Here is a 26,074-nt window from a genome sequence, read left to right as displayed (position 1 = left end):
CTGTGTTACTAAGCAAAGTCCAAGTTATTTTCCAATGAGTAATACATGTATGCATAAATGCCTAGTGTGACATTTACGTAACATTTCAGATCTTTGCCTCTAGGGGGTAGTATTTAGAAATACTTTCCGAAATGTATTCCATGTGGTCCATTTAGTCTGTTTTATATTCCCTATAAGTTTCCTTTAAGGAACAAATTGGTTTAGGTTATTGTATGACAACATTAAAACATCTGAATTAAGGTAGGTGTATTATATCACCAGGTGTAACATATATAGTACATAACATGACGAATGTTTGTAAAATCAAGATATATTTTTTTCTGTTGTTGATTAACCAAATTAACATTTATAGGTGTCATCTACCACACCAATCGTCCAAATATTGTGATTTGGATGTTTTGAGGTAAACTAAAGGATTATGTGCTACTTTATGGGCTGAGAAAAGTCTCTTACACTTTTTGAGCTAAATAAACAATTTTTATAGCCCTGTTGGATTATCTGAATGAACAAAAATAAACGCAGGGCTGTTTTCTTTGTCATGAAAAGCTCTGGAGGCAAGGCAAGGCAAGTTTATTTGTTTAGCACATTTCAACAACAAGGTAATTCAAAGTGCTTCACATAAAACCATTAAAAGCATCAAAACATAATGCAAAAGAAAGGAGATTTAAAAACAATTAAGCACATTCATTGAAACAATAAAAACAGTCATTAAAACACTAAAAAGCAGTGTAAGAAAATAAAATACAGTAGTAAAATGCAGAAATGCAGGAAATTGATTAATATCCTTGAATGTGGTTCAATCAAAGGCAGCAGCAAACAGAAAAGTCTTCAGTCTTGATTTAAAGGAGCTGAGGGTCTCAGCAGACCTGCAGCTTTCTGGGACTTTGTTCCAGATATGTGGAGCAGAAAAACTGAATGCTGCATCTTCATGTTTAGTTCTGACCCTGAGAACAGAAAGTAGACCGGTCCCAGATGACCTAAGGGGTCGGGATGGTTCATAAGGTAGCAGCAGATCAGAAATGTATTTGGGCCCTAAACCATTCAGTGCTTTATAAACCAACAGCAGGATTTTAAAGTCAATTCTTTGTTGGACAGGAAGCCAGTGCAAAGACCTCAGAACTGGAGTGATGTGATCCACTTTCTTGGTCTTAGTGAGGACTCAAGCTGCAGCGTTCTGAATCAGCTGCAGCTTTCTGATTGACTTTTTACAGAGACCTGTAAATACTTTTAACAATGAGCGGAGCCAAAAGTTGCAAAGATTTACATTTTTTTGAGGGTAACTTAATTGATAAGAATGTAGGATAGGCATATATAAGCAATATGCTTCTGCCTATGCCTTTTGTTTACTATATTGTATATAGGCTTTATTTATTGTGTTGTGTGTGATGGCTGAATAAAACACTACTACTACTACTACTACTACTACTTTATAGATGACAAGTATTTCTCTGAACAGATTCTATTTGTGTTTTTAACCAGTTCAGAGGAACAGTGCATCAATAACAGCATTACAATAACAACCACTTGTACAGATCAGGTACAACTCTGTACTCCTTGTACAAGCCAACGTGACGACAGGCCTGGCAGATAGCGTGTGCAAACTCATGCTTCTCCTCAGTAAGATGACGCCTCACAGTAAAGAATTGCCGCCAATTAAAGTATCTCATATAAGCCTCATTATCCTTATCCAGCCCCAGGAGGAACTGAGCCAGTGCTAAGGCATCAGGAAAGTCGTTTACATGTATGAAGGAAGTACCTGGGGCAAAATCCTCATAGTTCTTTCTCGGTGGGCCCAAAACTATTGGCACAGTGCCGACCGCAAGAGGTCCATTAAACGTTTCTGTAATGTAATCTCTGTGAATTGACTTCTCAAAGGAAAGGTAGAATTTGCAGCTGCTGATAGTCAGGAAATAGTTCTCGCCGTTGGTAGAGGAGCTGTGAAAAACCTCCACCTTGATGTGTTTTATAAGCTCTCTGTAATAGCTGTATCCCTCCCCTGATTTTGTGTGGAGGTCGTTGCTATCCACAATCCAACAAAGCAATCGTTCCTTCTTGGGAAGAACAAAATCTTCACCTGAATTCTTCTTGAGAGTAGGTCGCCAGCGAACGTGGATATCTGCATCCTTCCTGTAGCTCAAGGTTAAGTTAAAAAGGCCTTGAATGCCTTCTATCCTGCGCGTGTTGTTAGGCAAGTCTGTGTTGAACCAGATCCACCTCTGAATCCTGGCTCTAGGAGAGGTGGGAAGGTTGGAGAGGTCATCCTGGATAGCTCTGTGAAACACCAAAACTTCATGAGCTCTGGAGTATAAAGATCTATCATCTGTGAGGGTGCAGCCGTCGATTTTGAAAAGCGTCTTACAGTCTTGAAGATCAAACCTTTTGTTTTCAGGCCAAAACCAGAGCAGCATTAAAGGCTTGTCTGTCTGTTGTTTCACTGCCACTGTCATCGTGTTGGAAAAATTTGCCTGCTTTGTCAGCCGCCCTGACTGAGCCGGGGGAGGATGGCAATTTGGAGATGGCGATGACAGACAAAACATCAAAACCAGGACTATGATTCCAGCCAGCAGGAGAATCCCTTTCAGGGAGGCTCGTGAAACAGAAAAAAGAGAGGCCATATTAAACCTGCAAGGAGAGAGGAATTGTCATAATCATTGGCAATATATTCACAGTCATTTGTTAAATTCTCAAAGTAGTAAGAGAGTAACAGAGTTTAAAGTCGAAACGGGTAAATCAGAAGCAGTAAGTCATTTAAGAATGTACTCGAGTAAATGTACTGTTGCTTTGAAAAACATATAGTCATCAAAATAATACCGTGAGAGTATAAAAGTATTTACTGAAAAAAAAATACTTGAGTAGCAAGTAACTTCAGAAATAATAATAATCCTAAAACACTGACACACTAGTGTACTGGGATGAATTCCTCAGGTAAAGTCAAAGAAGTTAACATACAGCTGCATTTATTCATGATGAAATGACAAGTCATCATCTCCTGATTGGATTACCTGCCACATGTACACTAGACAATATTTCTCAAGTATGATCACTAAATATTACGTTAATATTATACTGTATTAAGTACATCAACAGATAAAGATAGTTCTTAAATTACATTTACTTTATATTATAGGTTAGGGGGCAAATAAATCAGCAAACCACATACAAAATAGACCATATTTTTGTTGTGTCAAAAAGTAGATATAAAAAGTGCCAACATGTTGCAGTGTCCGTAAACTTTCATCATTCCAGTTTAGATGTTTTAAGTCCCAGTTCACATCACAGACAGACACAGATAACATCCAAGAAAAGACAATAAGATTAGAGAAGTGGACAATTTAGTCTCTTATCTTTCTTAAAATGTCTGATTTCAGATGACTCATTCAGGCTAATTAGGAGATTATGCTATGATGTTTCATCATTGACTGTCTATTAAATACAGGTGTGTTCATATTATCACTTTGACCTGAGGAAGACCATCTATTTGGTTGAAACATAAGCGCCTAACGGTCAGTAAACATGAAATAACAGCAATTTTTTGAGTGCATAATTTGGTCTCTACCTTTCAGTTTCTCTTCATCAGGCTACATCAATGAACATGACTAGTTACCTTAAATGCACATGGCTTGCACCATTTTAATATTTACATTACGACAGAAAGCAGTAGTAGAAGTAGTTTTGAAGCATGCTATATTATGTGTATATGTATTTAAATGTATTAGCATTAACACAACAGACTCACTGGCTGTCGGCACAGTTCTCTGATTCTCTTCTCTGACTGACTTCAGACCAGCGTTAACAACCGCAGTGCGCGCTGTTAATTGTTCTGTAAATATGTGCTGCTGCTGTAGCGCTATTTGAAAGCTATGACGTTAATGTATGGGGTGGTTCACTGGGTGGTCTAACAACGCCTGGAAAATGCCAGCCATGTTGTTGCAGCTTCAGTCATGTTGATTTGAACAGAGTCATGTGAGCCGTGGTCAACAGAGTGCCAGCAGACCTGAGACCAACTAGTCTCCCATAATGGACCTCCATAGCACGGAGTCAGCGGTGGAGGGGACGAGCTCACCAACTGCCTCTTAACAGATCATGGAAATATTAAATAGTAAATAATTTTTTTTTTTTTTTTAAAGTAACGAGATAAATGTAAACAAATGTAAAAGAGCAAACGTAATATTTTTACTCTAAAAATCTGCTTGAGTAAGAGTAAAAAGTATGTTGCATTAAAAGTACTCTGATAAGTTAAATTTACTAGAGTACCCTTCATTAAACAGAGTACATTTAAGTCGTCACTACCCACAGCTGATAAACTACATGTAGCATGTGAAGACAATTGGATGGTTCTACAATTCACAAGTTTGTTTGGATCCAAATCAGCATAATTTTACTGCCAACTGTCCCTCAAATAAAAAATGTAAAGCAGGTGGAAAATTTGGTCAAAATACTTGCTTGTCCCTTTAGAGCTGATGGTGAGTGTGTAGATATTCTGCAGGACCCAGACTGAAGCTTCACAGCAGCACAGGTCAGGTTTGACTTTAAAATAATTTATTTTCATCAAAGTTAAATATTTACTTGCAATGCGTTTTGCATCGATGATTACATTACGGGTGACCGTGGCTAAGTGGAGAGCCTTTCAATTAGAGGGTCGGTGGTTCGATCCCCGGCTCCTGCTCCACTAGTCTCATGTCAATGTGTCCTTGAGCAAGACACTTAACCCCAAAATTGCTCCCTGTGCCTACGATGTGTAGATAGATAGTGAATTGTAAGTCGGTTTGGATAAAAGCGTCTGCTAAATGACTGTAATGTAATGTAATTACATGACAGGGTTGAGAAACTCAGAGTTTAAAGGAGATTATCAAAATTGATACATTAATAACATTAACAAAATCAGCCTACCAGCACCTCTAAAGCTCACCAATTATTTTATTTATTTTATTTATTTATTTTATTTGTTTATTTATTTTGCAGGGACAATGCACACCAATCAACAGCGAAACTGTAGGTGAGCCAGAGTTAGCCAGAGAGGCTAGTTTTCATCTGCTGTCCCCGGCCAGATGTTCGAAGGCTGCCTAAAAATGACAAAATTTCAAATAAAATGGAATTAAAATTCATAGATAGACAGTAACGTATAGACAAAACTAATACACATATAAGCAAAAGAAAAGTGTACGACACTAGAGCAGAGCAGAACAAACCCACCTACAGTACAAGCACATATATAACACTGAGACACATGACACACATCAAACTTGGAAGATAGCAACGCTGAACAAGACAAATGCACATATAGGCAAAACAAGCAGGCAGGACAGACAGTACATCAATGCTTTCACACCTGATTGGCATTCCTTAATTATTAATTAACATGTTATAACTTGTTTAAAAAAACACAAAGAATTTCAAGCTGTGACTATAGGGGCTTGTCAAACAATCAGTTCTGACAATTATTTAGCATTTAAAATAATCTCTTAAAGCAACACATCAGCTATTAATCATTGTTGTGAGCAACAGGCAGAACAACAGCTGTGTATTGTTATTGTCCCAAAAATAATTATTTTGTAATGCTAAAGATTTAGACATTCAACATTACAGTCGACATTCTCATTCAGTTAAGATTATCTCCACTGAATAAACATTCTGTTCTCACCTTTCCACAGAGTATAAGGAGTAGATGTTTCTTTCTGGTAGTCAGTGGGCCAACTGTGGCAGCCGTTTGACACGTTAACACACATGTTATTGTACTTTTAACTTCACGCAAGCTTCTGTGGACTAAAGGTTGTGATCATATTCACAGTGACGTACACGCAAACAGAATCAATGAACAAACAGCTTTCAAACCGACGTTGACGCTGTGTATTCAGAGCATTTAAAACATGTGGAAAACCCAGCCCAGAAAAACAAATAAGAGGCAGCAAAAAAAAAAAGTTTACAAAGTTGACTTGCTGGTTCAAGAAGTCAAATGCACTTTATTGTCAGCTTTTGGAAGAAAAAGTAGCTAATTAATTAGATAGTTAAAATTATTGAGTAAAACAAATCATTGGTCACCTTGCATTGATGATTACATGATGGGGTAGAGAAACTAAGAGTTTAAAGGAGATTATCAAAATTGATACATTAACAATGTTAAACAAAATCAGCCTACCAGCATCTCTAAAGCTCACCAATTAACATGTTATATCTTGTTTATTTAGCCTGTAGAAAGTAGTAAAAACAGGGTTATGTGCTGGGCTATTATTATTTGTAGACAGTCTAGTTGGTTCTCATGTGTGAGCCACTATCAAAGGACGTTCTCATTGACGTTTTCATGTAAAGTACCAGTCATAGAGGTCATGAACTACACTGAAATCTTTGTCTCTTGACATGTGGTCGCAGGCAAGGCAGACAGGGTGAATGAATTCATTGTTGGTTGACTGCAGATGAGGAGCAGCTGTGTAGAACTTCCTCCACTCAAAGTAACGTGCGTACGCCTCATCCTTCATGTCCAGTAGAAAGTCTGCCAGGGACTTTGCATCAGGGAAATCATTTATGTGGATGAAGGCGTCGGCAGGAAGGAACTGTTCGTAGTTTTCTCTTGGCGGACCCAAAACTACAGGGACCGTCCCCGCCACGAGGGGCCCGTTAACCTTCTCTGTGATGTAGTCTCTGTGGATCGAGTTCTCGAATGAGAGGTAAAACTTACAGCTGGCAATGGTTGAGTAATGGTCCTCATAACTCAAATGTTGCCCTCCATAGGCCTTACCAAAGACGTGGATCTTAATGTGTTTGGATAGTTCACGGTAATATTGTTCTCTCACAGCTGTTCCAGTTGTGGGGCTGTGGTTACTGACGATCCAGCACACTAGTTTGTCTTTCATGGGCAGGACAAAGTCATCTTTCATTTCTGTCTTTCTGATCGTGAGCTCATTCCTCACGGTGATGTCAGCATCTCTTCTGTAGCTCAGCGTTAAGTTGAACAAGTGTTCCAGACCCGGTATCTTCCCTGTGTTCTTCGGCGATTCCACATGGAACCAAATCCACTTCTGAAAAGCTGGACGTGGCTCCCGCGGCATGTTTTGCAAATGCCAGTTTATGTCTTTGTGGAAGAAGATCACTCCCTGTGCTTTGCTGTAGAGCGCTCTATTATCTGTCAGAACACAACTATCAATGTTGAAGTAAGTAAAGCAGATTTTGAAATCAAACTTCACACCGAGAGGCCAGAACCACAGCAGGACAATGGGCTTTCCATTTGGGTCCATGCCTTGACGATTTCCCTCATGAGCTAATGTAGGGGGGCAAACAGGAGATGGAGGCTCAGAATACAGAAAAAATGCCAGAATAGAGCCGATGAGGCAGATAGCAGTTATTATTGATAAGTACAATGTTTTCTTGGAAGCTGGTGTCGTCATCTGTGGAAGTAGAGAGTGAAGCATACACTTAGATAACTTCCTCAGGAGTTGCAACAAATAGAGTTAAATTGAAATTGAAGGTAGTATAAGCAGGAAGTATAAAGACCTCAAAAGCTCACACGGTGGGGGGGGGGGGGGGGGGGGGGGGGGGGGACTATATCATGCAAACCGTTATATGAGGATACGTTGAACTTAACGTTTACTACAACTCCTATTGTGCATTTCAACATGAAAAGTCCAATCACCGCTTACAATTTTTTCACATGCTTTGCTAACGACGGGCGGGAGCTAAAGATTACAGTGTTGAAAAACTGCGTAAATCTGTTCATTTTTAATTTCTGTGTTCATTTTGCAGGAATACAGCAATTATAACACCACGTTTTGTGGCAACAGCAAAGCATTTTTAATTCATTCTGATTCACGCTTCTGCCTCTGGCTTATGGGTGTTGTAGTTTTAATTAAGACTCGTCTGCCATGTTAAAATTACAAATAAAACATAATTTCTCAGAGAGAAAGGTGAAATATTTACAACTGGTGTCCATAAACATAAAGCTACAGGTGCATTACATTATCCAGGATATTGACGATATGATTTAACAAAACATTTGGTGAATGGTGAAAAACAGAGCAGCCCCTCCCACAAGGTTTTTTTTTAGCCAGCTAGCCAGAGCTGTTAAAATCTGCCAGGGACAATTGTCATTTCAGCCAAAACAATTGTGTTTTGTCGGGCCCTCTGAAATTAAAGACTCATTGCTTTAAAAAAAACAACTAAGATTTTCAAGCTGTGACTATAGGGGCTTGTCAAAAAATCAATTCTGACAATTATTTAGCATTTAAAATAATCTCTTAAAGCAACACATCAGCTATTAATAATTATTGTGAGCAACAGGCAGAACAACAGCTGTAGATTGCAATTGTACCAAAAATAATTATTTTGTAATGCTAATGATTTAGACATTCAACATTACAGTCGACATTCTCATTCAATTAAGATTATCTCCACTGAATAAAACATTCTGTTCTCACCTTTCCACAGAGTATAAGGAGTAGATGTCTCTGTCTGGTAGTCAGTGGGCCAACTGTGGCAGCCATTTGACACGTTAACACATGTTATTGTACTTTTAACTTCACGCAAGCTTCTGTGGACTAAAGGTTGTGATCATATTCACAGTGTTGTACACGCAAACAGAATCAATGAACAAACAGCTTTCAAACCGACGTTGAAGTTGTGTATTCAGAGCATTTAAAACATGTGGAAAACCCAGCCCAGAAAAACAAATAAGAGGCAGCAAAATGTTTACAAAGTTGACTTGCTGTTTCAACAAATCAAATGCACTTTATTGTTTGCTATTGTAAAAAAATGTTTGTATGACTTGTGGACAATGTAAGAGCAATGACTTAGAGGGACAGTGACACCACAAAGACCACACAATGGATCGCTTTTAGCAGTGAGCAAACCCTGCTTTAAAAATGAACTGTGGTGAGCACACACCCTCTGACACATGCTTTGGAGTGACGAATGTGATAAATAATTTAAATAATTTCATCCCTTGAGAGTTGCTCTCAAGGTCACTCACTTTGCTGTAAGTAGTCACTTGATAAATGTGTAGACCGTTCTGTTGAATACTTGATTCTGATTAGTCAATGACGGCATTCTACGGTGTTTCTGTATGACAGTTCACTTCTATGAATAACAGACCGTTGCTATGGACGCAGTTCTGACTCTGGAGGAAGTAATACATCATCTTTCAATCAATATTTTGCGTAAAATTATTTATGTCTTTGGTAAATAGCCATGTAATAAGTGGGGCTAATGTGTCAGGGTCCTGCATCGCTCTAAAACAAGCTAGCCTGCCCCCTGATCTTCTGGTAAACTTCTACAGAAGCGTGATTGAAAGCATCCTCTGTCAGTGCTGTACTGTGGGGTAATTTTAATTTGCTTAAAATCAGAAATGTCTTATCTTAATGTTTTTATAGATTTTTTACCTTGTTGCTGCTGTGCTGACTGATGAGTCGCCAACTTAATTTCATTGTATGTTTTTACGATGACAATAAACATCCGTCGGGAGAGAATTTCAAAGGGTTTTCTGGGCTACCAAACTAGCATCTTCTCTATACTGTATATGGAGACACTGTATCTTAAATAAAGATCCCCACTAAAAGCATGCCTTTCCCAGCCCTCTCTAAGAAAAGCTAGAAAGTTCAATAATCCCACATACGGTAGATTCCTCTCAGCCTTAAATAAAAGCGTTTGAACCGTCTGCGGCAAACACAACCCAATAAACACGCATCAACTAATTCAGGCTTTCTACGTGCGTGCGTGTGTGGGTGAGGTTTTTAACTGATCAGTGATCAATAGAATCGCTACAGAGTAAAAGCGGCTACCGCAGGATAGAAAATCATCCAGTTGTGTGTTACAACAAGCTGTACTGTTTAATGGGTGTGTTTACATCTGGAGTTCATGTTTTCAGCACCAGTTCAAGATTCTTAAAAAAACTCTTTGGGTGACTCCAGAATAAAAAGAAGCGATGACACACCAGATTAAAACCAACAAGGCTTTATTTGAACACATGGGTTAATGCCTGTTTTGTTACTCTTTCTCCTGTATGAATGATCAAATTATCACATTAGATACATTTTATTCAGCACTTCTCTGGAACGGTTTTAACATTATAACCTGCTTAATTTATTGCAGGACTGTTGTATTTGTCTACATTCGTTTTTGATGGTTTTACCTCATAAACTGGCAACTGAGTGTATCTCTGACAATGGATGACATACAGCGTTTACTTTCCAAGGTTTTACTGGAACAGCAGTGTGCTTTGTTGAGCTGCTGTGGTCTAACAAAGGCTTTAAATTACACTAGTGTTGTTTACATATGTAGGCTATAGCATGTAATGGCAGATGGATTAAGACAGATTGGCTTGCAGGGTGTGAGAATCTGTTAGCAAGGTACTTTGCATCTTTGTTTCCACTTAATGTAAAACAGGTCAAACGAACATCCACATTACTCCGTTTTCGTTTGGAAACGGAGTTTTCAAACGAAAACGATCTCCATACACACGGCGTTTCAGCCATCGTTTCCGAAGTGATCTCCGTCCATATTACACGCCTGGAAACGAATATCACGTGACTCTTCACATTCACTGGGCATGCGCTGATGTAAACAGGAAGTAGATTGTCGTATTTTGTAACTAAGCAACCAGAGTAATAAAGTAGTCTTTAATGATCGTAAGTATGTGTTTGATACTTAATATCTTCTCTCAAATCTTCCTCTATAAACTCAAACAGATACAGTTCATGGAAAGTTTAATACGTTTTATGTCTCCAGACTTAACGTTAGTTACAGCGCTGCGGGTCGGTCTCTCTCTCTCTCTCTCTCTCTCTGCTCACTGATCTCTCTCTCGCCGCTCACCGATCGCTACAATAACAGCTGTTTCCTCCGCAGACATGCAGACTTTAACTGGACAACAGCTGCTAGTAAAGACAACAAGGTCAGCAATGCCTGTAATCAGTTGTCAGTTAACCTGGTAGTCGATCGCGGGTGTTACGTCATCGTTTCCAAACGTATGCGTTTCCGTCCGTCCACACGAATACGCTACCCGGAGTTTCCAAAGTTATCCGGCTTCGGATCGTATCTAAACTCCTCCGTTTACGGTGCTCCAAAACGCCGGCGTAGTGTGGACGCTCAGTGTAACCGTAGCAAAACATGTGTTTCCAAACGAAAACGGAGTAGTGTGGATGTACTCAGTCTCTCATTGATGCCTGCAGAAGGATTCTTCTTGGTCCATGTTTGTTAATGTAAAGCAGCCCATGCATAATGGAAATCCTTTGATTTGTATGTTTGTTGTTGGTTTTATGACACAACAAGGCATCTAAGTGCTGCAGAGATGCTGTATTTTTTCTCACACTAGTTTCCTCAACAAAAAATCAATGGGATTATTCCACTGGATTTTGGATTATTGCGGAAAATCTGTGTCAAAGATAATCTTCATACTTGTTAGCAACCGCCTTTTTTCAGACGTCAAAGCTTCAAAATTCACGGCAGGGGTATCTACTGACATATTTTAGATTGTAGATCTCATACGTTAAAATCTGTTAAGCTTGTGTTAACCACAGACCTTATTTCAGTCATCTAACCAAAACACAGTAAAAAAAACAGCAGTGACTTTCTAGACTAGGGAACTTGAAGTGCAAAAATGGTAACTAATTTCCGTTTAAAGACATTAAAAAAGACATTCTTGCAGCACTCTGTAATGATGTAGAAGAGTCACAGGTTAGACGAAGAGGATGATAGATATAAGAGGTGTCGGGCTGATTTTATGTCATGCTATGTGCCATCACAGGGATTTAAAGCAAGAGCAGGAGAGATTCTAATAGTAAGAGCTGTTACAGATACTCGTTTATCTAGATGGATCGTAAACCTCAGGAACATATTTCCCTTTGCCAGAAAACTCTCAATGAGAGATTGCATTAAGTCTCTTCTGGCTACTTTGGAATAAGTCGTCAGGCGATCGGCTCTCTGTCACGTTTCTGGAACGGTTACATAATCATGTTTTATAGCAGCAGCTTCAATAGCAAGTTGCTGTTCACTTGGCCAACAGGGCTTTTATTAGTCAGGGATGAGATGCAGCTTTTGGCCCGTTGCCTGAACCGTACAGTAGCTTCTAATCAATGGCAGACTTGATGACACACTGAATTTCTCTCTCTCCATTACTGCCTTTCAAACCAACACCCATTCACCTCCTCTGTCTCCAGCATCTTAGCCCCATTTTTGTTGTTTTAACCATAAAGAGCTGAACTTTTTGTTAATTTTCCAACAGTCAGAACAGCATTCCTTTTCTGCAGTGAGTTAATAAAAGGGCTTCATTTATGATCCTTTGGCCCCCTAATGGATCTCATTGACGATAACAGTGACTCAAAGGTTCACTGAAGACAGGAGACAGTTTGTTTAGCTAATCTTAACAAAAAAATTGCAAACAGCAAGCCTGTCATTTTCACACCACTTTTGTACAAATTAAACAAACAAGATATAACATGTTAGTTAGTGAGCTTTAGAGGTGCTGGTGGGAGAATTTTTGTACCTTCGGACGTAGCCAAGCTTGCTGTTTCCCCCTGATTTCAGTCTTTATGCTAAGCTAAGCTACCCGACTGCTGGCGGTAGACATATATTAACCATACAGACATGAGAGTGGTTGTAACAACCACTAACGAAGTTATTTTATTGAAAATGTTGAAGTCTGTTGTTAATAAAAGAGCAGACGACAAAGCATCATAATTGTTTTACTGTTATTATTCTCATTTCAGCTCAACACATAACACAGGCTCCCATCCATCTTTCAGATGTGGTTATGAATCAGTGAAGAATAACGAAATATCAATACGACCACTACAGTGGTATCGGTCTTCTCATCTAACTCTGAATCTTTACCGCAACATATTTACTATTTTTATAGCCATAATGTTTTTATGTCTCTTTCCTGTTGCACTCAGACGCTCGAGGAGCTCGAAAGAAATTATTAAAATCTGTTTGACTCATTGGAGCAGGTTGTCATTTTAACGGATAATCATTCCTGCACTTTGTAGCAGGCTACCGTCTTCACAAAGAAGAAAGCTCAAACTCCTGGGAAAGAATGACACATACCATTCCTGCTCTCCCACACATTTCTATTGTGTTGGCATCAAGGCAGCAGAGGGAAGATGTATAAACTTCTATCCAGCTAAGTGGATAAAGAGAAGATTTAGCATGAGGTGCCTGGAACTATGGTGTCCCCAGAGGCCCATTATAAACTTGTCTGACCTATAGGTCAGACAAGTTCTTCTGCTGTTAAATAGTCTCCAAAAGGAATATTTGATGTGCTTTAATCCCATGTTTTCTGACGCTGGATCATTACATCTTTCAGTCTGTTAGATTACACCAATTTAACTTGTGCACAAAAAGGACAGAGACTCAGATGCCAACACTCCACTTCCCTCAGTGGACTGAATGGGAGACTTCACACTGGTTTATTGTTCTACCATAGTATCCCTGTCGTCCATGTTGGAAGTGTGCCCTCTTCCTTGAGTTTCAAATTTCCTCAGTGTGTAAAAAAACACAAAAGAGACAGATGCTATTCTAACAACTAATTCTTAGGCAGTGCACAAACACATTTTTTAAGAAAACAGATCTCTGTTCTACATGCGTTTCCGTGTTCGTATTGTCACCATCATGACCTGCAGACTAGGAGGACTGGCAGCTTTTAACACAACATCTGCATGTAGAACTATGTGGTCATGTATTATTAACTTATTAACTAATGTAACTATGTGTATGTACAGCAACTTAGTACAGAGGAAAACATTGTCCACTATATTTATCTAACATCTATCGTTATTACTTTGCAAAATATTGTCAGATAGAAAACATATGATCAGCGTCTAAAATTGGACGAAGCTCCAAATTTGTTAGATTAAAGCAGAGGTTTTTAAAAAAATTTCAGCCAAGGATCCCTTACAATATAGATCAGGGGTCTTCAACGTTTTTCAGGCCAAGGACCCCCAAACTGATAGAGAGATGGAGCAGGGACCCCCTACTATATATATTGTATAAAATTGTGTTTTATATTAAACTAGGCCTTGTGCCATGTATAAACATACCTGTTATTGTGCATTCAATACTAAGCTATTCAAGTAATACACAGGTTCATATATTCATGTTTTTATTTTAAACATGTGCAAGGTACAGTGAGTAGGGTGGCCGTGCCACTGCCATTTAGAAACATGATGATAATCATGCAAACAAGCTATTCAAATTGACGTTTTTATTTTAAACATAAATGTGGAAACGAAAAATGAGTGATGGCCTATTAGTGCCACTGCCATGCATAAACATGTTATCTTGCATACAATACTGAACTATTAAAATAATGAACAGATTCATGTTTGTGAAGAAAACAAAAAAATGGTCTAATCAACCAAAAATTTTGCGGATCCCCATCCGCGGACCCCCTAGGGGTCACGAACCCCCTGTTGAAGACCTCTGATATAGATAATATACCAGGGAGCTCCTCATGTAATACTTTTGGAGTAATTTGATGTTGCACGTCTATAGGCTTAGTTATGTGAGAACACAATAACTAAATATATACAGTATATATATATATATATATATATATATATATACCCCCTGGCAGAGTGTCATACTTCAGTCCAGTAACATGCAACACCCCCAACTACAAAAGTGAAATGCATATGAACGGGGCCATTCTGTATGATATATTTTGTACTTTTACTCTAATACATTAGGTGCATTTTGCGTGCACACACACACACACACACACACACTGTTTTCGAGACATCCTGTTTCCTGTTTTCTTTTGATTTCCCGTTGCATAGTTTTTGTTAAACATTTCTTTTTCTTCTGTCAATGAGTGAGAATAAGACGGGAGAGGTCGTGTTTCACTTCCTACTGATGACTATGGCAAAGTGCTGAAACCTGAGAGGACGGTGTGTATCAGTGTGCGTCTATGTGTGTGTGTGTGTGCGGAATAGGGTTGGGTTGGCAGAAAAAAGAGGGGAAGGTATACAAAAAGCAACGTAAATCCCTATAGAGGAATGGAAGGACGACAGCAGATACAGGCACAGCAGAGGAATAAGGGAGAGAAAAGCTGAAGGATGAAAAAGGAGGGAAATATAAAGAGAGATTATGCAATCAATCAACAGATTCTTACCGTGTGAAGCATAGCGTTAGTTCATGCAGGAAACAGGAAGTCATACACACCCAGTTGTAACCAGCTGACAGCCAGCCAATTGAATGATAGCTTCCTATCAGCTACACACCAATCACAGCCCACTGTCACTTCAAGGAGTTTTATTTAAATATGACTTCCTCCTCACTGATTCCTTCTACACCTATGCTGTTACAGACCGTACTGCTCCAGGTCAAAAGTTTTGATCATTTGAAAAAATTATTTGAACCTGAAAGTTCAAGTTATGGTCTTGAACATTGAAAAATACAGCAATGTATTCAAAATAAAAATAAGTGAATGAAAAGTTTTTTTGGGTTGAATGTCATTTTGATTCAGTTCTGGAATTTTTTTAATACATTTATTTTTTTCATTTTTCACTTTCATATATATTTTGATATTTGAGGTCTTGTATTTTTCAGTTTCAGATTTTATATTTTCAGATTACATTTTTTTTTTTTGGTTTCAAATCTTTTTTTCACTTTAAGATCGTTTTTTTCAGTTCAGACTTTTGACCCTGATCTAGCGTGGGGGCGTGGCTTCAACCGAGAGGGGCGCGTCATCATGAGTGACAGCATCACAAAGAAGGCTAAGGACCTTCCTCAACAACGTTGCCTTCAGGTAACGTGGGCACCACGAGAATTATGATTGAACACTTTCTATACACCATATTCACGTGAATGCAGAGGGGAAAAACTGTGAGCGTCAGCTGTCCTGAAGGAAACTTCGGAGGGAACCAGCTACTGGTTCGATTGGTTTTTCGCCCCTATACCCATGGGTCGGACGACCGATTTGCACTCAGGACCGCTATACCCTCGCCAGGCGCATATCCTCCGTGGCGGTGCGCCGCGACCCCGGCACTAGGTCGGATTGGAAAGGCTCGGGGCGAAGGTGCTTTTCAGCGCTCCTCGCCCAGACCTCGCCGCTTTCCGGGGCCGTGGACTAAGTGCTCGCTGTGCCCGCTCGCCCTGCGGGGAGAGACAGTGTTACGTCCCTACTGGTTTTTAAACCTACTGGTTTCCCTTCCATGCGCAGCAGCTGTTGTCTGCCTCTGTCGCCAAATTCGTCACACATTCACAAACATATTGCTGGAGATCTATAAACCACATCTCATATGCGACTGTCGCACTGACGACAGCCCGCCCCAACCGCGTCGCCAGGGCGGGGATAAGCGTCAGGGGTCTGCGGCGATGTCGGCAACCCACCCGACCCATCATGAAACATGGACCAAGGAGTCTAGCGCACGCGCGAGTCACAGGGTGAAACAACTGCAAACCCCGTGGCGCAATGAAAGTGAGGGCCAGCGTGCCGGGTGAGGTGGGATCCCGATGTTACGGTTTAACTAGGGACCCTGTTAACTGGCGACCTTCAGCCGAATGCGTCTGTTGTTGTCGTAGTTACGGCAGCTGTTGTAAATAGGCAGATAACACGTAGCTGTCCTCGTGAATGCCGCATTGATTAGTTTTGCATTACAGTGTCAAACCTTCTCATTTACAGTCTTTGGTCAAAACATACCGGATTCCACGTTGGAGAGTCTTTTGAGAAAACAACAAAACAGGCTCCAAAGACGTTTATGTGTTTTTTTTTACCAACTTTATTATTTCAAAGGAAGAGCAACGTGCTCTCTTCCTGTTTCAACACAAACAACACGCGACGTTTCAAACTCGAGTGGACTCGTTTTCTCAAAAGACTCTCCAACGTGGAATCCGGTATGTTTTGACCAAAGACTGTAAATGAGAAGGTTTGACACTGTAATGCAAAACTAATCAATGCGGCATTCACGAGGACAGCTACGTGTTATCTGCCTATTTACAACAGCTGCCGTAACTACGACAACAACAGACGCATTCGGCTGAAGGTCGCCAGTTAACAGGGTCCCTAGTTAAACCGTAACACCGGCCCCGTGGGGTCGGGTCGCACCACCGGCCCGTCTCGCCCGCACCGTCGGGGAGGTGGAGCGTGAGTTTGTGCGATAGGACCCGAAAGATGGTGAACTATGCCTGGGCGGGGCGAAGCCAGAGGAAACTCTAGTGGAAGCTCATAGCAGTCCTGACGTGCAAATCGGTCGTCGGACCTGGGTATAGGGGCGAAAGACGAATCGAACCAGTAGCTGGTTCCCTCCGAAGTTTCCTTCAGGATAGCTGACGCTCACAGTTTTTCCCCTCTGCATTCACGTGAATATGGTGTATAGAAAGTGTTCAATCATAATTCTCGTGGTGCCCACGTTACCTGAAGGCAACGTTGTTGAGGAAGGTCCTCAGCTTTCTTTGTGACGTTGTCACTCATGATGACGCGCCCCTCTCGGTTGAAGCCACGCCCCCACGCTAGATCAGGGTCAAAAGTCTGAACTGAAAAAACCGATCCTTAAAACGATCCTCCCCCCCGTTTTAGTTCAGAGTTCATCTTTTATGGCAAATGGTTGAAATATATTTAAAAAATGTACTTCTGGCTCATTCCTGTAAACCCTTGGGGGTTGATGCTCGGTGCTTCCCGTTTTGGCTTGGTAGCTGCTGGCTAATCCGGTGGGCATTAAAGGAGTGCTAAGTTTAACTGTATTTCCATTTGTTGCAATACATGGTTAAAATCTATGACGAGAGTGTTCCTGACTGAAACAGGAGCTCAGGCTGGGCCAGTTGATGAAGTCCAAGCTACTGCTCCAACATTTTGTATATTCTGTAGTTTACAGTTATTGGTGTCTCAAAGATGTTAGAAGAAATCACTGGAAATGGTCAGAGTTCAATGCAGTAGAGTTTATTCTTCAAGTAAAGTAACCCGAGGCAGTGTTGGAGCAACACCGTTTTATATAGTTTCTCCGTCTGAGGCCAAAGCTTGTCCTGACTTGTAAAAACTAGTTCTCTGTTGCGTTGGGGATGATGACATTTACATAATTTGTTCTTCCACCCACAACTCACACAACTTTATCCAACAGTATCACAAGGTGGCATATCCCCATATTGGCATATCCCCAAGTTTCACTGCCAGCTTATCATGTTACAGCAGTCCAACAGGTTTCAGTCAGCCAGATGGGTTTTTGATTACACTATTAGAACCATGGCGATGCAGAGTGCATTTTTTAAAAAACATTAATACTTCCAAGCTGTACATTAGAAAGTAAATTTAACAAATACTGTGTGAAACTTCCTGATAAATTCATAATATTAAATTACTTTACCTCTTCAATCCATCTTGAAAATACTTTGCCACCACCAACGAAATGTTTGTCATCGTATATTTTAATGTATAGTTTTCATATTTGAATTGTACATTTTCTATTTATGTTCCTTACTTTTGCAGTACTTTGCCTGCATTTTTATTTCCTCTTTATATTTATTGTATGCACCAAACACTATTAATTGAATTACCTACTTGGCAATAAACCTTATTCTGATTCTGAAAATGTTTCTACAACAAATGTAAACTGAGCAAATGCTATTTATCATGAAAAGTTCAGTGTTTTAATCAAACGGAGAGAAATATCAGCAGCAGTAAGTAACTTGTCAGGTGTCATTTAGCTGCTTTTTTTCTCTCCTGCGGCTGCGTCAGATATTCACAGGTTCACAAAATTGAAGCCTCTTAAAACAGTAGCACATACAATTAAATAAACATGACATCCATTATCATTACTCATAAAAAGATACTGTAATTAAAAGAAACTACAGCAGTTATTGGTCACACAGTGGTGACTGAGTATACTGTGTATCTACACTGAACTGTAAGTGAAACTCTACACCTGCCTGTCCATTAGCATGTCCTGCTGTCTGTCTGCATGCTTTTGTTCCTCACATTTTATTTGTGTATTTGTCTCTCTCACCTCCATCCTCTCCCCTGATGTGAGCTGCCTCACCTGTCAGTAAGAGGTGATTGTTTTGTTGAGGTCACATTGTCACCCTTACATTTTAAACACCTCTTCATGTATTATCCATCTCAACAAACACACAGGGTGCCATGAGGCTGTGCCTCTCACCTTATCCTTATATGACCACATTGGTGGTTTGATGTGTTTTAGTGCGTTTACTATTGAACTGATCTTTACGTTGGTTCTTTAAGTTATGAATACAAATGAACAGCTTAAACAGCTACAAAATAATGTCATAGGCTGAAAAGGTGCAGGCTGAAAGCAAGAGCTCATTACATTACACCTAGCCTTATCACAAATCAAAAAAATATTTTTTTTTTTGGGTAGAAACTACACCTTAAAATATGTATATGTGACTACAAAGACTTTGTTTTACATTACTGCATTTGTGGTGTTTTCCTCCCATCTGCATGGAATGAAAATTAAGTTATAGATAGCTTCACTCGGAATGTGCTTTGAGTCACAAGTTGATATCCACATAGTGAAATAAATGAATACATTCCAGTTAACCCATTGCTGACTAAAAGGCAGAAAACACATACAAATATGAGTCATGTGATAAGACACAAAACAAGCTGCTAAACAAAAAAATTAACTTCAAACTTTTTGAATAGCCAAACAACATTGAGGAAAATTGATGAGGATTCATTTCCTTTATGACAACTTTGTGCGTTTGTGGGAAGATGAGAAAATCCTGGTGAAAAGCGATGACATATATGTGCTGCTTTCATAGCGGGTTTAAGTTAAAATTATGAGGTTGTGTTGGGAAAAGTCATCTTTCATTCTATTAAATAGTTAATGCAGTGAATAGAAACACACATCTTTCTAGCATTTTCCCTCTTCGTTTTAAAAACAATAATATTTTCTCAAACAAGTGAGGGAGACTTTGTGTTGACACTGTTGAAATATCCAAACTATGTTTTGTATCTATTTCCTGTATTTCCTAAATTGTATGTCTCTCAGCATTTGAGCAGCATCTGCCAAGTAAACAAGGCTCTTATTAACTATTAAACACTTCACAGCAGGGACTGCAAAACACACACACACACACACACACACACACACACACACACACACACACACTTCTCGCACACACACACACACACACACACACACAAAGATAAGTTGGAGGAGTGTGTGAGAGTCCTAGTGCAGAGTCAGGGGCCTCTTTTTTTCCTTCCAGTCACAGTGAAATTGGATCTCTCTCTCTCTCTCTCTCTCTCTCTCTCTCTCTTTCTCTCTCTCTCTCTCTCTCTCTCTCTCTCTCTCTCTCTCTCTCTCTCTCCATCCTCGGTGAGGAGGTTGTACATTTAAACACCAGCTGGTCCGCGGCCCTCTTGGTCTCTAATGGACGGACAGATAAATGACTTAGTAAGCAGAGCGTGAGCCAACCTGATTCAGCTCCACTACAGACATCTGAGACCTCAAAACATGCTAATGTTCAATACTGTGAGCGGTTACAGAAACCGTCTTTTAGCTGATTCAAGGGAAAGTGTTCAGTGAATCTTTTCACTAAAAGTCCTGGACCTTGACCTTTTGACATGCAACTGTAAAGTCATAATAATCACGTTATCATCAAAGGCCAAAATACCACTCCACCTGTTCTTGTTTTCCTCTGAAACCTCTTTTTACTTGTTAGCATGAATGTTTCAGGGACACAGAAGGGAGAAAAGAATGAGTTTCAGGATATTTTGATCCCTCTTCCTTTCATCATGTCATGACTTCAGTTTTCAATGTGGCGCCACAAGAGGGCCCTGTCACACAGCCAGAGCCTGTCAATATCCACCATAAGACCATTAGTGTAACAGAAGCTCCAGAGCAAGAAAGATTACCATCTAGTGGAAGAATGTCTCTTTTTAAATCAATTATTGTACGTTTAAAGTAAAGGAATGTATGCATATTGTTGTCAAGCAGAATTAGATGTGATTGGTTTTTGCTTTAAGGCTGCAACTAGCAAATGAAAAAATATATAGCAAAATTAAAAACAAAAAAAAGTAAAAAAAGAGTAAAAATGGGAATCAAAATTAGCAAAAACAATGTCGGTGAAGTTTTAGAAGGAGATGTTAAGTGTATGAAAATGAGAAATGATAAGAAACATGAAAATGAAGGAACAAATAGCTTGTATCCACACTGAGAACACAGACAACGACACTGTAGTCTTACAGTCCTGTTCCTCCTCAGCCACAACAAAATCCACACATCTCCTATCCCTCCTCTGCCTGTGCCTCGGCTCCCCCATCAACATCAGACCTCAGCCCGGAGGCTTCAGGGCGGTCTCCTCGGATCACTGGGCCGTCTGTTGAGTCCCACACACACCAGAGCAGGTACTATTTATTGATTAACCTACGACCCTAATACAGTTTATTAAAAAGCACCAAGTAGGTTGGCAAACATGTAATCTGACAGAATGCTATGTCTGTGGAAAAGAAGGCCATTGGGCTAGAGAATGCAGGCAGAGGGGGGACGGAGGAGGAGCTGGAGGAGGAGAACGACAGGACACGGCATGACTGACTGCACCCACTGATTCAGGTCATATACACACACGCACGCACGCACGCACGCACGCACACACACACACACACACACACACACACACACACACACACACACACAGACGTACCAACGTAGACACAGACTGATAGTGAGGAAGAAGAGACAGAAATATTAGAGCTAGAACAAATAGAGCTATGCCTAATGCAGGAAGAAAGACCATTTGTAACTCTAAAAGAATACTCTTAAACGGTGAAGCCTGGTAACAAACGGAGGTGGTACCAATAGGGGCACTTGTCTCAAACCCAGTAAAGAAAACATCAACATCCAGAGGCCTAGAGAGTGTTTGTGGCAGAAACCAGAATTGAGTCTCACTAAAGGAAACTGGTTCACACCTGATAATGCCGCCCCCTAGGCCATGGCACCCATTCAGACACCCAGGACTTTGTGGTTTAAGGGGAACTATGCGTTTCCTCACTTTTGCAGCTACCTTACAATTGTTTTTTTCTCCTCAACTGCTTAGTAAGAACAATTGCACCACTCTACACTATCTGTTGCTACCTGTTAACCTGTTACCACTCCAGTAAAATTAGCCTAAAACGCCTATCCAAGGCATATCCAAAGTAAATTGAAAGCTGTTCTTGAACCATTTGGAGTGCATGCATGGTTTTGGTCTCTTTTGAAAGGTAACACTCTGAAGTCTTTTTCAGAATCACTGTAAGTGCTACTGGCATTGAGTAATAGAAGTTTGAACACACTGAAGTGGTAGGTTTTTATTTCCACCTGAATATTCTTTTGCAAACAGATGCCTGCAGATGATTATAGCTGGAAAACACAATGGACTACAGCATGAAGCCTTACCAAGTTCAAATTTGATAACAATACCACAGAAAATTAATATTTTACACATGTTTTTATAAGATTATGTCTAGGCACTTTCCAAAAAAGGCCATTTGGAGACCCATGGTAATCATGGTAACATACCAAGGTTGTGTAATAATGTGTATTCATAGTTCAAACTAAAGCTTATTTATGTCGATATAAAGTAATCTATAAGTGATTTCGTTATTATTCACTCTCCTAAAGTCTCCATAAACCCCAAAAACCACACTTTGCATTTAACGCACAGACGCAGGGACCTGACTCGCGGTTACGCAGTGACTTCCGTGTTCTGGCTGTAAAACTAACCCCTGAAGCTGTACATCGTTATTTTCAGTGACGTGCGGTGAGGTTCGTGGCTGGTGAGGCACTGACACTACACAAGTCAGATTTACAAATATATGAACCCAATACAGAAGCTTCAATCACCATTCAATTGGCAGCTTGCACATTGACTACTGGTTGTTTTTCATATCAGCTTATCTACACACATATAGGTAAGGTACATATTTGATTCCACCGGGAGCGTTTCAGAAGCGGAGCGCTCTCGGGCACCACCCGCGAAAATCGTGAGATTCTGCAATAATCTGCGTAACAACCAGGATATATAAAGAGAACAACAAACACATCAAAAGTTACTTTACCTGTCCGACGTTGAATTACTGTTGATTTGGTCATATTTCCTTGTTTTTAGAGACATTTTTAAGCTTGGATATAGAAACTTACATTTTTGTGGTCAAAGCAAAATAAAAGAAGAGAAGTGTAGAAGAAGAGCAACGACAGAACAAGCATAAACCGACCCGTGGGCTCTCGCTCGCCCCCTTCTTTGAGGCAGAGTAGTGTTTGCCTCTCTGTGCTTTTTCACTGCGGTTTCTGTCAGATCAGCATCACTAAATATGTTCTACACAGACGTGAAATACATTACCTATTCTATGTAAAGAAAGGACATATAATAAAAGTGTTTACAAATATTACAGTGGTGACAAATAATGAGACAGCAAAAGACACGCGCTCAACCCAGTTAGTGAGGGATTGCGCAATCTGAGGTGAGGCACAGCTCGTCGCTGCCTCACCTCACTGTCTCCTCTGTTTGAACAGGACATGCGCTAATTCAGAGATTTAGATTATAAAAATGCTTGAAATGATTGGAATCATACAGAAATTACATTTATAGCACAGATCACTAGAGAAATAATAGTTATTTTATTTTCATGTCTCTGGTTATTTTTTAAATTCCGTTGGCTATACGAAGAGTCATCAGAACGATCGGTTGCAATTGTCTCGAGCTTTACGCGAAAGAAGATTGGCAGACACTTTCCTTCAACGCGGACTCTCGTTGGCTATTGTAGGCTGTAGACAGGACATGGCGGCTCCTATTGGGTCAAATGAGGTGTCAATGAAAACGTCAGAGTGCAGCCGCCATTCTGAGACCGAGAGACCGGCAAAGTTGACATGCAAACTGAGGTTACGTTCGAAAACTAATTAGGCATATCTGCCAGCTAATTTAAAATGATGCAACAGCTGTCTGTGGGTATTTATGGACGTAATAATGTGTTTTAGATTAAATATTTTACTGGATTGGATCGTCTGGACCTTTGGCAATGTAATAAGACTGTTTTCGTTGGAATATTATGGATGGGTGGATTTCTATGAAGCTTCATCAGTGAGTTCGGTGAGAAGCTACAATCGTTGATTGAACCTGCTGTTGTGATTGTATCTTGAAAGGGTTTGCATAAATCGAATCACAAGAATCTTAGCTTTCCAAAGATATGTCGGATCAGTGCCTACCTATACATAGCAGTTGTGTACATGACACGGGCCATCGGAGTGGTAACAGGTTAAACCCAAGATACCACCCTATTTCTCACCCTGTGCAGCAAACTAGACACTAAACAACTGATGGGTATGGACAACGCCCAGGGCTGACACTTGGTGGTTCTGTGGAGGTAAGAGACTTCTGTCTACACTTCCTAAGCAGTGGAGCGGTACTTGTGCCTTGGTACAGTTGGTGATGCCATTCTATGCATTGTGCCTGCGTAACCTCCTCGAAACAGACCACCACCATAAAAGGTCAGTGCCATCTGCGCCATCTGGCAGTTTCAGTCAGTCTGTGTACATAGATGACATCGGGGTCCCTAGGGGAAATCAAATTACTGCAGGGTTTGAATCGGTACTATTTTGGTGGGCAACAATAAATAAAAATGTTGATTGGATTAACTATATTTATTATAACCAACAGAGGTTTGTCAATTATACTAGAGATGCGGTAGAGGGGTTACATGGTCAATTGGGCAAGACCAGTCTGATGGCCTGGGAAAACCGAATGGCATTAGACATGTTGCTGGCGGAAAAGGGAGGGGTTTGCAAAATGTTTAGTTCATCATGTTGTACTTTCATACCTAACAACACTGCACCTGACGGTTCGGTAACCAGAGCATTGCACGACACATGCCCGGTCGTGGCCCATAAGGGTTTTGAGTCCCACTTCTGACCGTCAAAGACTCCAGATGGTGTGTGACCACGCCTCTTTATGCTACGGTTGGAGGGGATATGGCGAGCTAGTCACCCATTGCAACCCTGAGCTCCAGATGTTTCCAAACACACACACTCACACACACACACACTGTAAATGCTTTGCTGTCAAACATGAGTTTGGATTTTTCATTGCTTATTTCCTGTTGCATTTTCTTTTGTTAAACATTTCTTTTTCTTCTGTCAAGGAGTGAGAGTAAGACGGGAGAGGTTGTGTTTCACTTCCTACTGATGACTAAGGCAAAGCGCAAAAGGAAGGGGTATACAAAAAGCAGTGTAGAGACCCCTGTAGAGGAATGGAAGGACGACAGAGGACATAGGCACAGCAGAGGAATAAGGGAGAGAAGAGCTGAAGGATGAAAGAGGAGGAGGAGATAAAGAGAGATTATGCAATCAATCAATAGATTCTTACCGTGTTATCTTGTTGGAAAACAGGAGCTCAGGCTGGGCCAGTTGATGAAGTCCAAGTGCTCCAACATTTTGTCTATTCTGTAGTTTACAGTTATTGGTTTATCCAATAGTATCACAAGGTGGCTTGGCATATCTCCAAGTTTCACTGCCAGCTTCTCATGTTACAGCAGTCCAACAGGTTTCAGTCAGCCAAATGGGTTACACTATTACACTGTTACACTATTAGAACCGTGGTGATGCAGAGTGTATTTTAAAAACATGAATACTTCCAAGTTGCACATTGAATCCCACAGGTTATATATTAAATCACTTAAATCACCAGTTGTGATATACCGAATTCATAAACGTTGCCAAGTAGGTTTGAGATCCCAGAAGAGCTGCCTTAAAGTTAAAGGAATAAAAGTACGGACTAAGAAGATCAGGCCGAAGAACACAGAGCATATATGATTAAAATAAAAGTATAATCTAATAGTGAATTTATGCATTTATATATTGTGTATTAATATGAAGTGATTTAACAGCTACAGCTGTAAGGTGATTATAATAATGGGTCTGTTGACAGAAAGTACTGGTGATCATACTCGGTGTGTGTGTTTTCAGAACGATTGAGTTAAAAAGAGGAAGTGCTGCTGCATATGTCAGGATGTGGTAATGGGTCTCTCTGTCTCTCTTGATGAGACAGAAAGCGTGCAGCTGCTGTTGACCCTATAAAGAAGTGTATCCTTCCTGTTCAGATCTGTGTCTGTGAGAGAAGAAGAAATTAAGTAATGTTGTTCCGATTAACCAAATAAGGAATGTCTATC

The 26,074-nt window shown here is 40.2% G+C and overlaps 2 protein-coding genes across 9 annotated transcripts; both read right to left on the bottom strand.

The window, feature by feature from the left end:
• Positions 1-554: 554 nt before the first annotated feature.
• Positions 555-25,327, bottom strand: LOC137866522 (4-galactosyl-N-acetylglucosaminide 3-alpha-L-fucosyltransferase 9-like). 6 transcript variants are annotated; one of them, XM_068702484.1, is made up of 3 exons: positions 4,440-4,930; positions 2,377-2,622; positions 555-2,271 (listed from the first exon to the last, which is right to left on the bottom strand). In XM_068702484.1, the coding sequence occupies exons 1-3, from the start codon at positions 4,547-4,549 to the stop codon at positions 1,509-1,511; spliced, it is 1,119 nt and encodes a 372-aa protein (XP_068558585.1). In that variant the 5' UTR covers positions 4,550-4,930; the 3' UTR covers positions 555-1,508. The 6 variants fall into 6 exon arrangements, with proteins under 6 accessions (XP_068558585.1, XP_068558587.1, XP_068558586.1 ...); XM_068702486.1 differs by lacking the exon at positions 4,440-4,930 and adding an exon at positions 25,273-25,327 and having other exon boundaries at positions 555-2,622; XM_068702485.1 differs by lacking the exon at positions 4,440-4,930 and adding an exon at positions 15,089-15,126 and having other exon boundaries at positions 555-2,622.
• LOC137866523 (4-galactosyl-N-acetylglucosaminide 3-alpha-L-fucosyltransferase 9-like) lies at positions 5,916-25,319 on the bottom strand. 3 transcript variants are annotated; one of them, XM_068702491.1, is made up of 2 exons: positions 25,273-25,319; positions 5,916-7,379 (listed from the first exon to the last, which is right to left on the bottom strand). In XM_068702491.1, exon 2 carries the CDS (start codon positions 7,377-7,379, stop codon positions 6,297-6,299), a length of 1,083 nt encoding a protein of 360 aa, XP_068558592.1. In that variant the 5' UTR covers positions 25,273-25,319; the 3' UTR covers positions 5,916-6,296. The 3 variants fall into 3 exon arrangements, with proteins under 3 accessions (XP_068558592.1, XP_068558591.1, XP_068558593.1); XM_068702490.1 differs by lacking the exon at positions 25,273-25,319 and adding an exon at positions 15,089-15,128; XM_068702492.1 differs by lacking the exon at positions 25,273-25,319 and adding an exon at positions 8,406-8,467.
• Positions 25,328-26,074: the final 747 nt, after the last annotated feature.

The sequence above is a fragment of the Cebidichthys violaceus genome, unplaced genomic scaffold (genome assembly GCF_023349555.1).
Source record: "Cebidichthys violaceus isolate CVI_PGR_0920_01 unplaced genomic scaffold, fCebVio1.0.p SCAF_85, whole genome shotgun sequence".
Classification (NCBI taxonomy): domain Eukaryota; kingdom Metazoa; phylum Chordata; class Actinopteri; order Perciformes; family Stichaeidae; genus Cebidichthys; species Cebidichthys violaceus.
The sequence above is the reverse complement of the archived record's forward strand: the minus strand, read 5'-3'. Positions and strand labels throughout refer to the sequence as shown.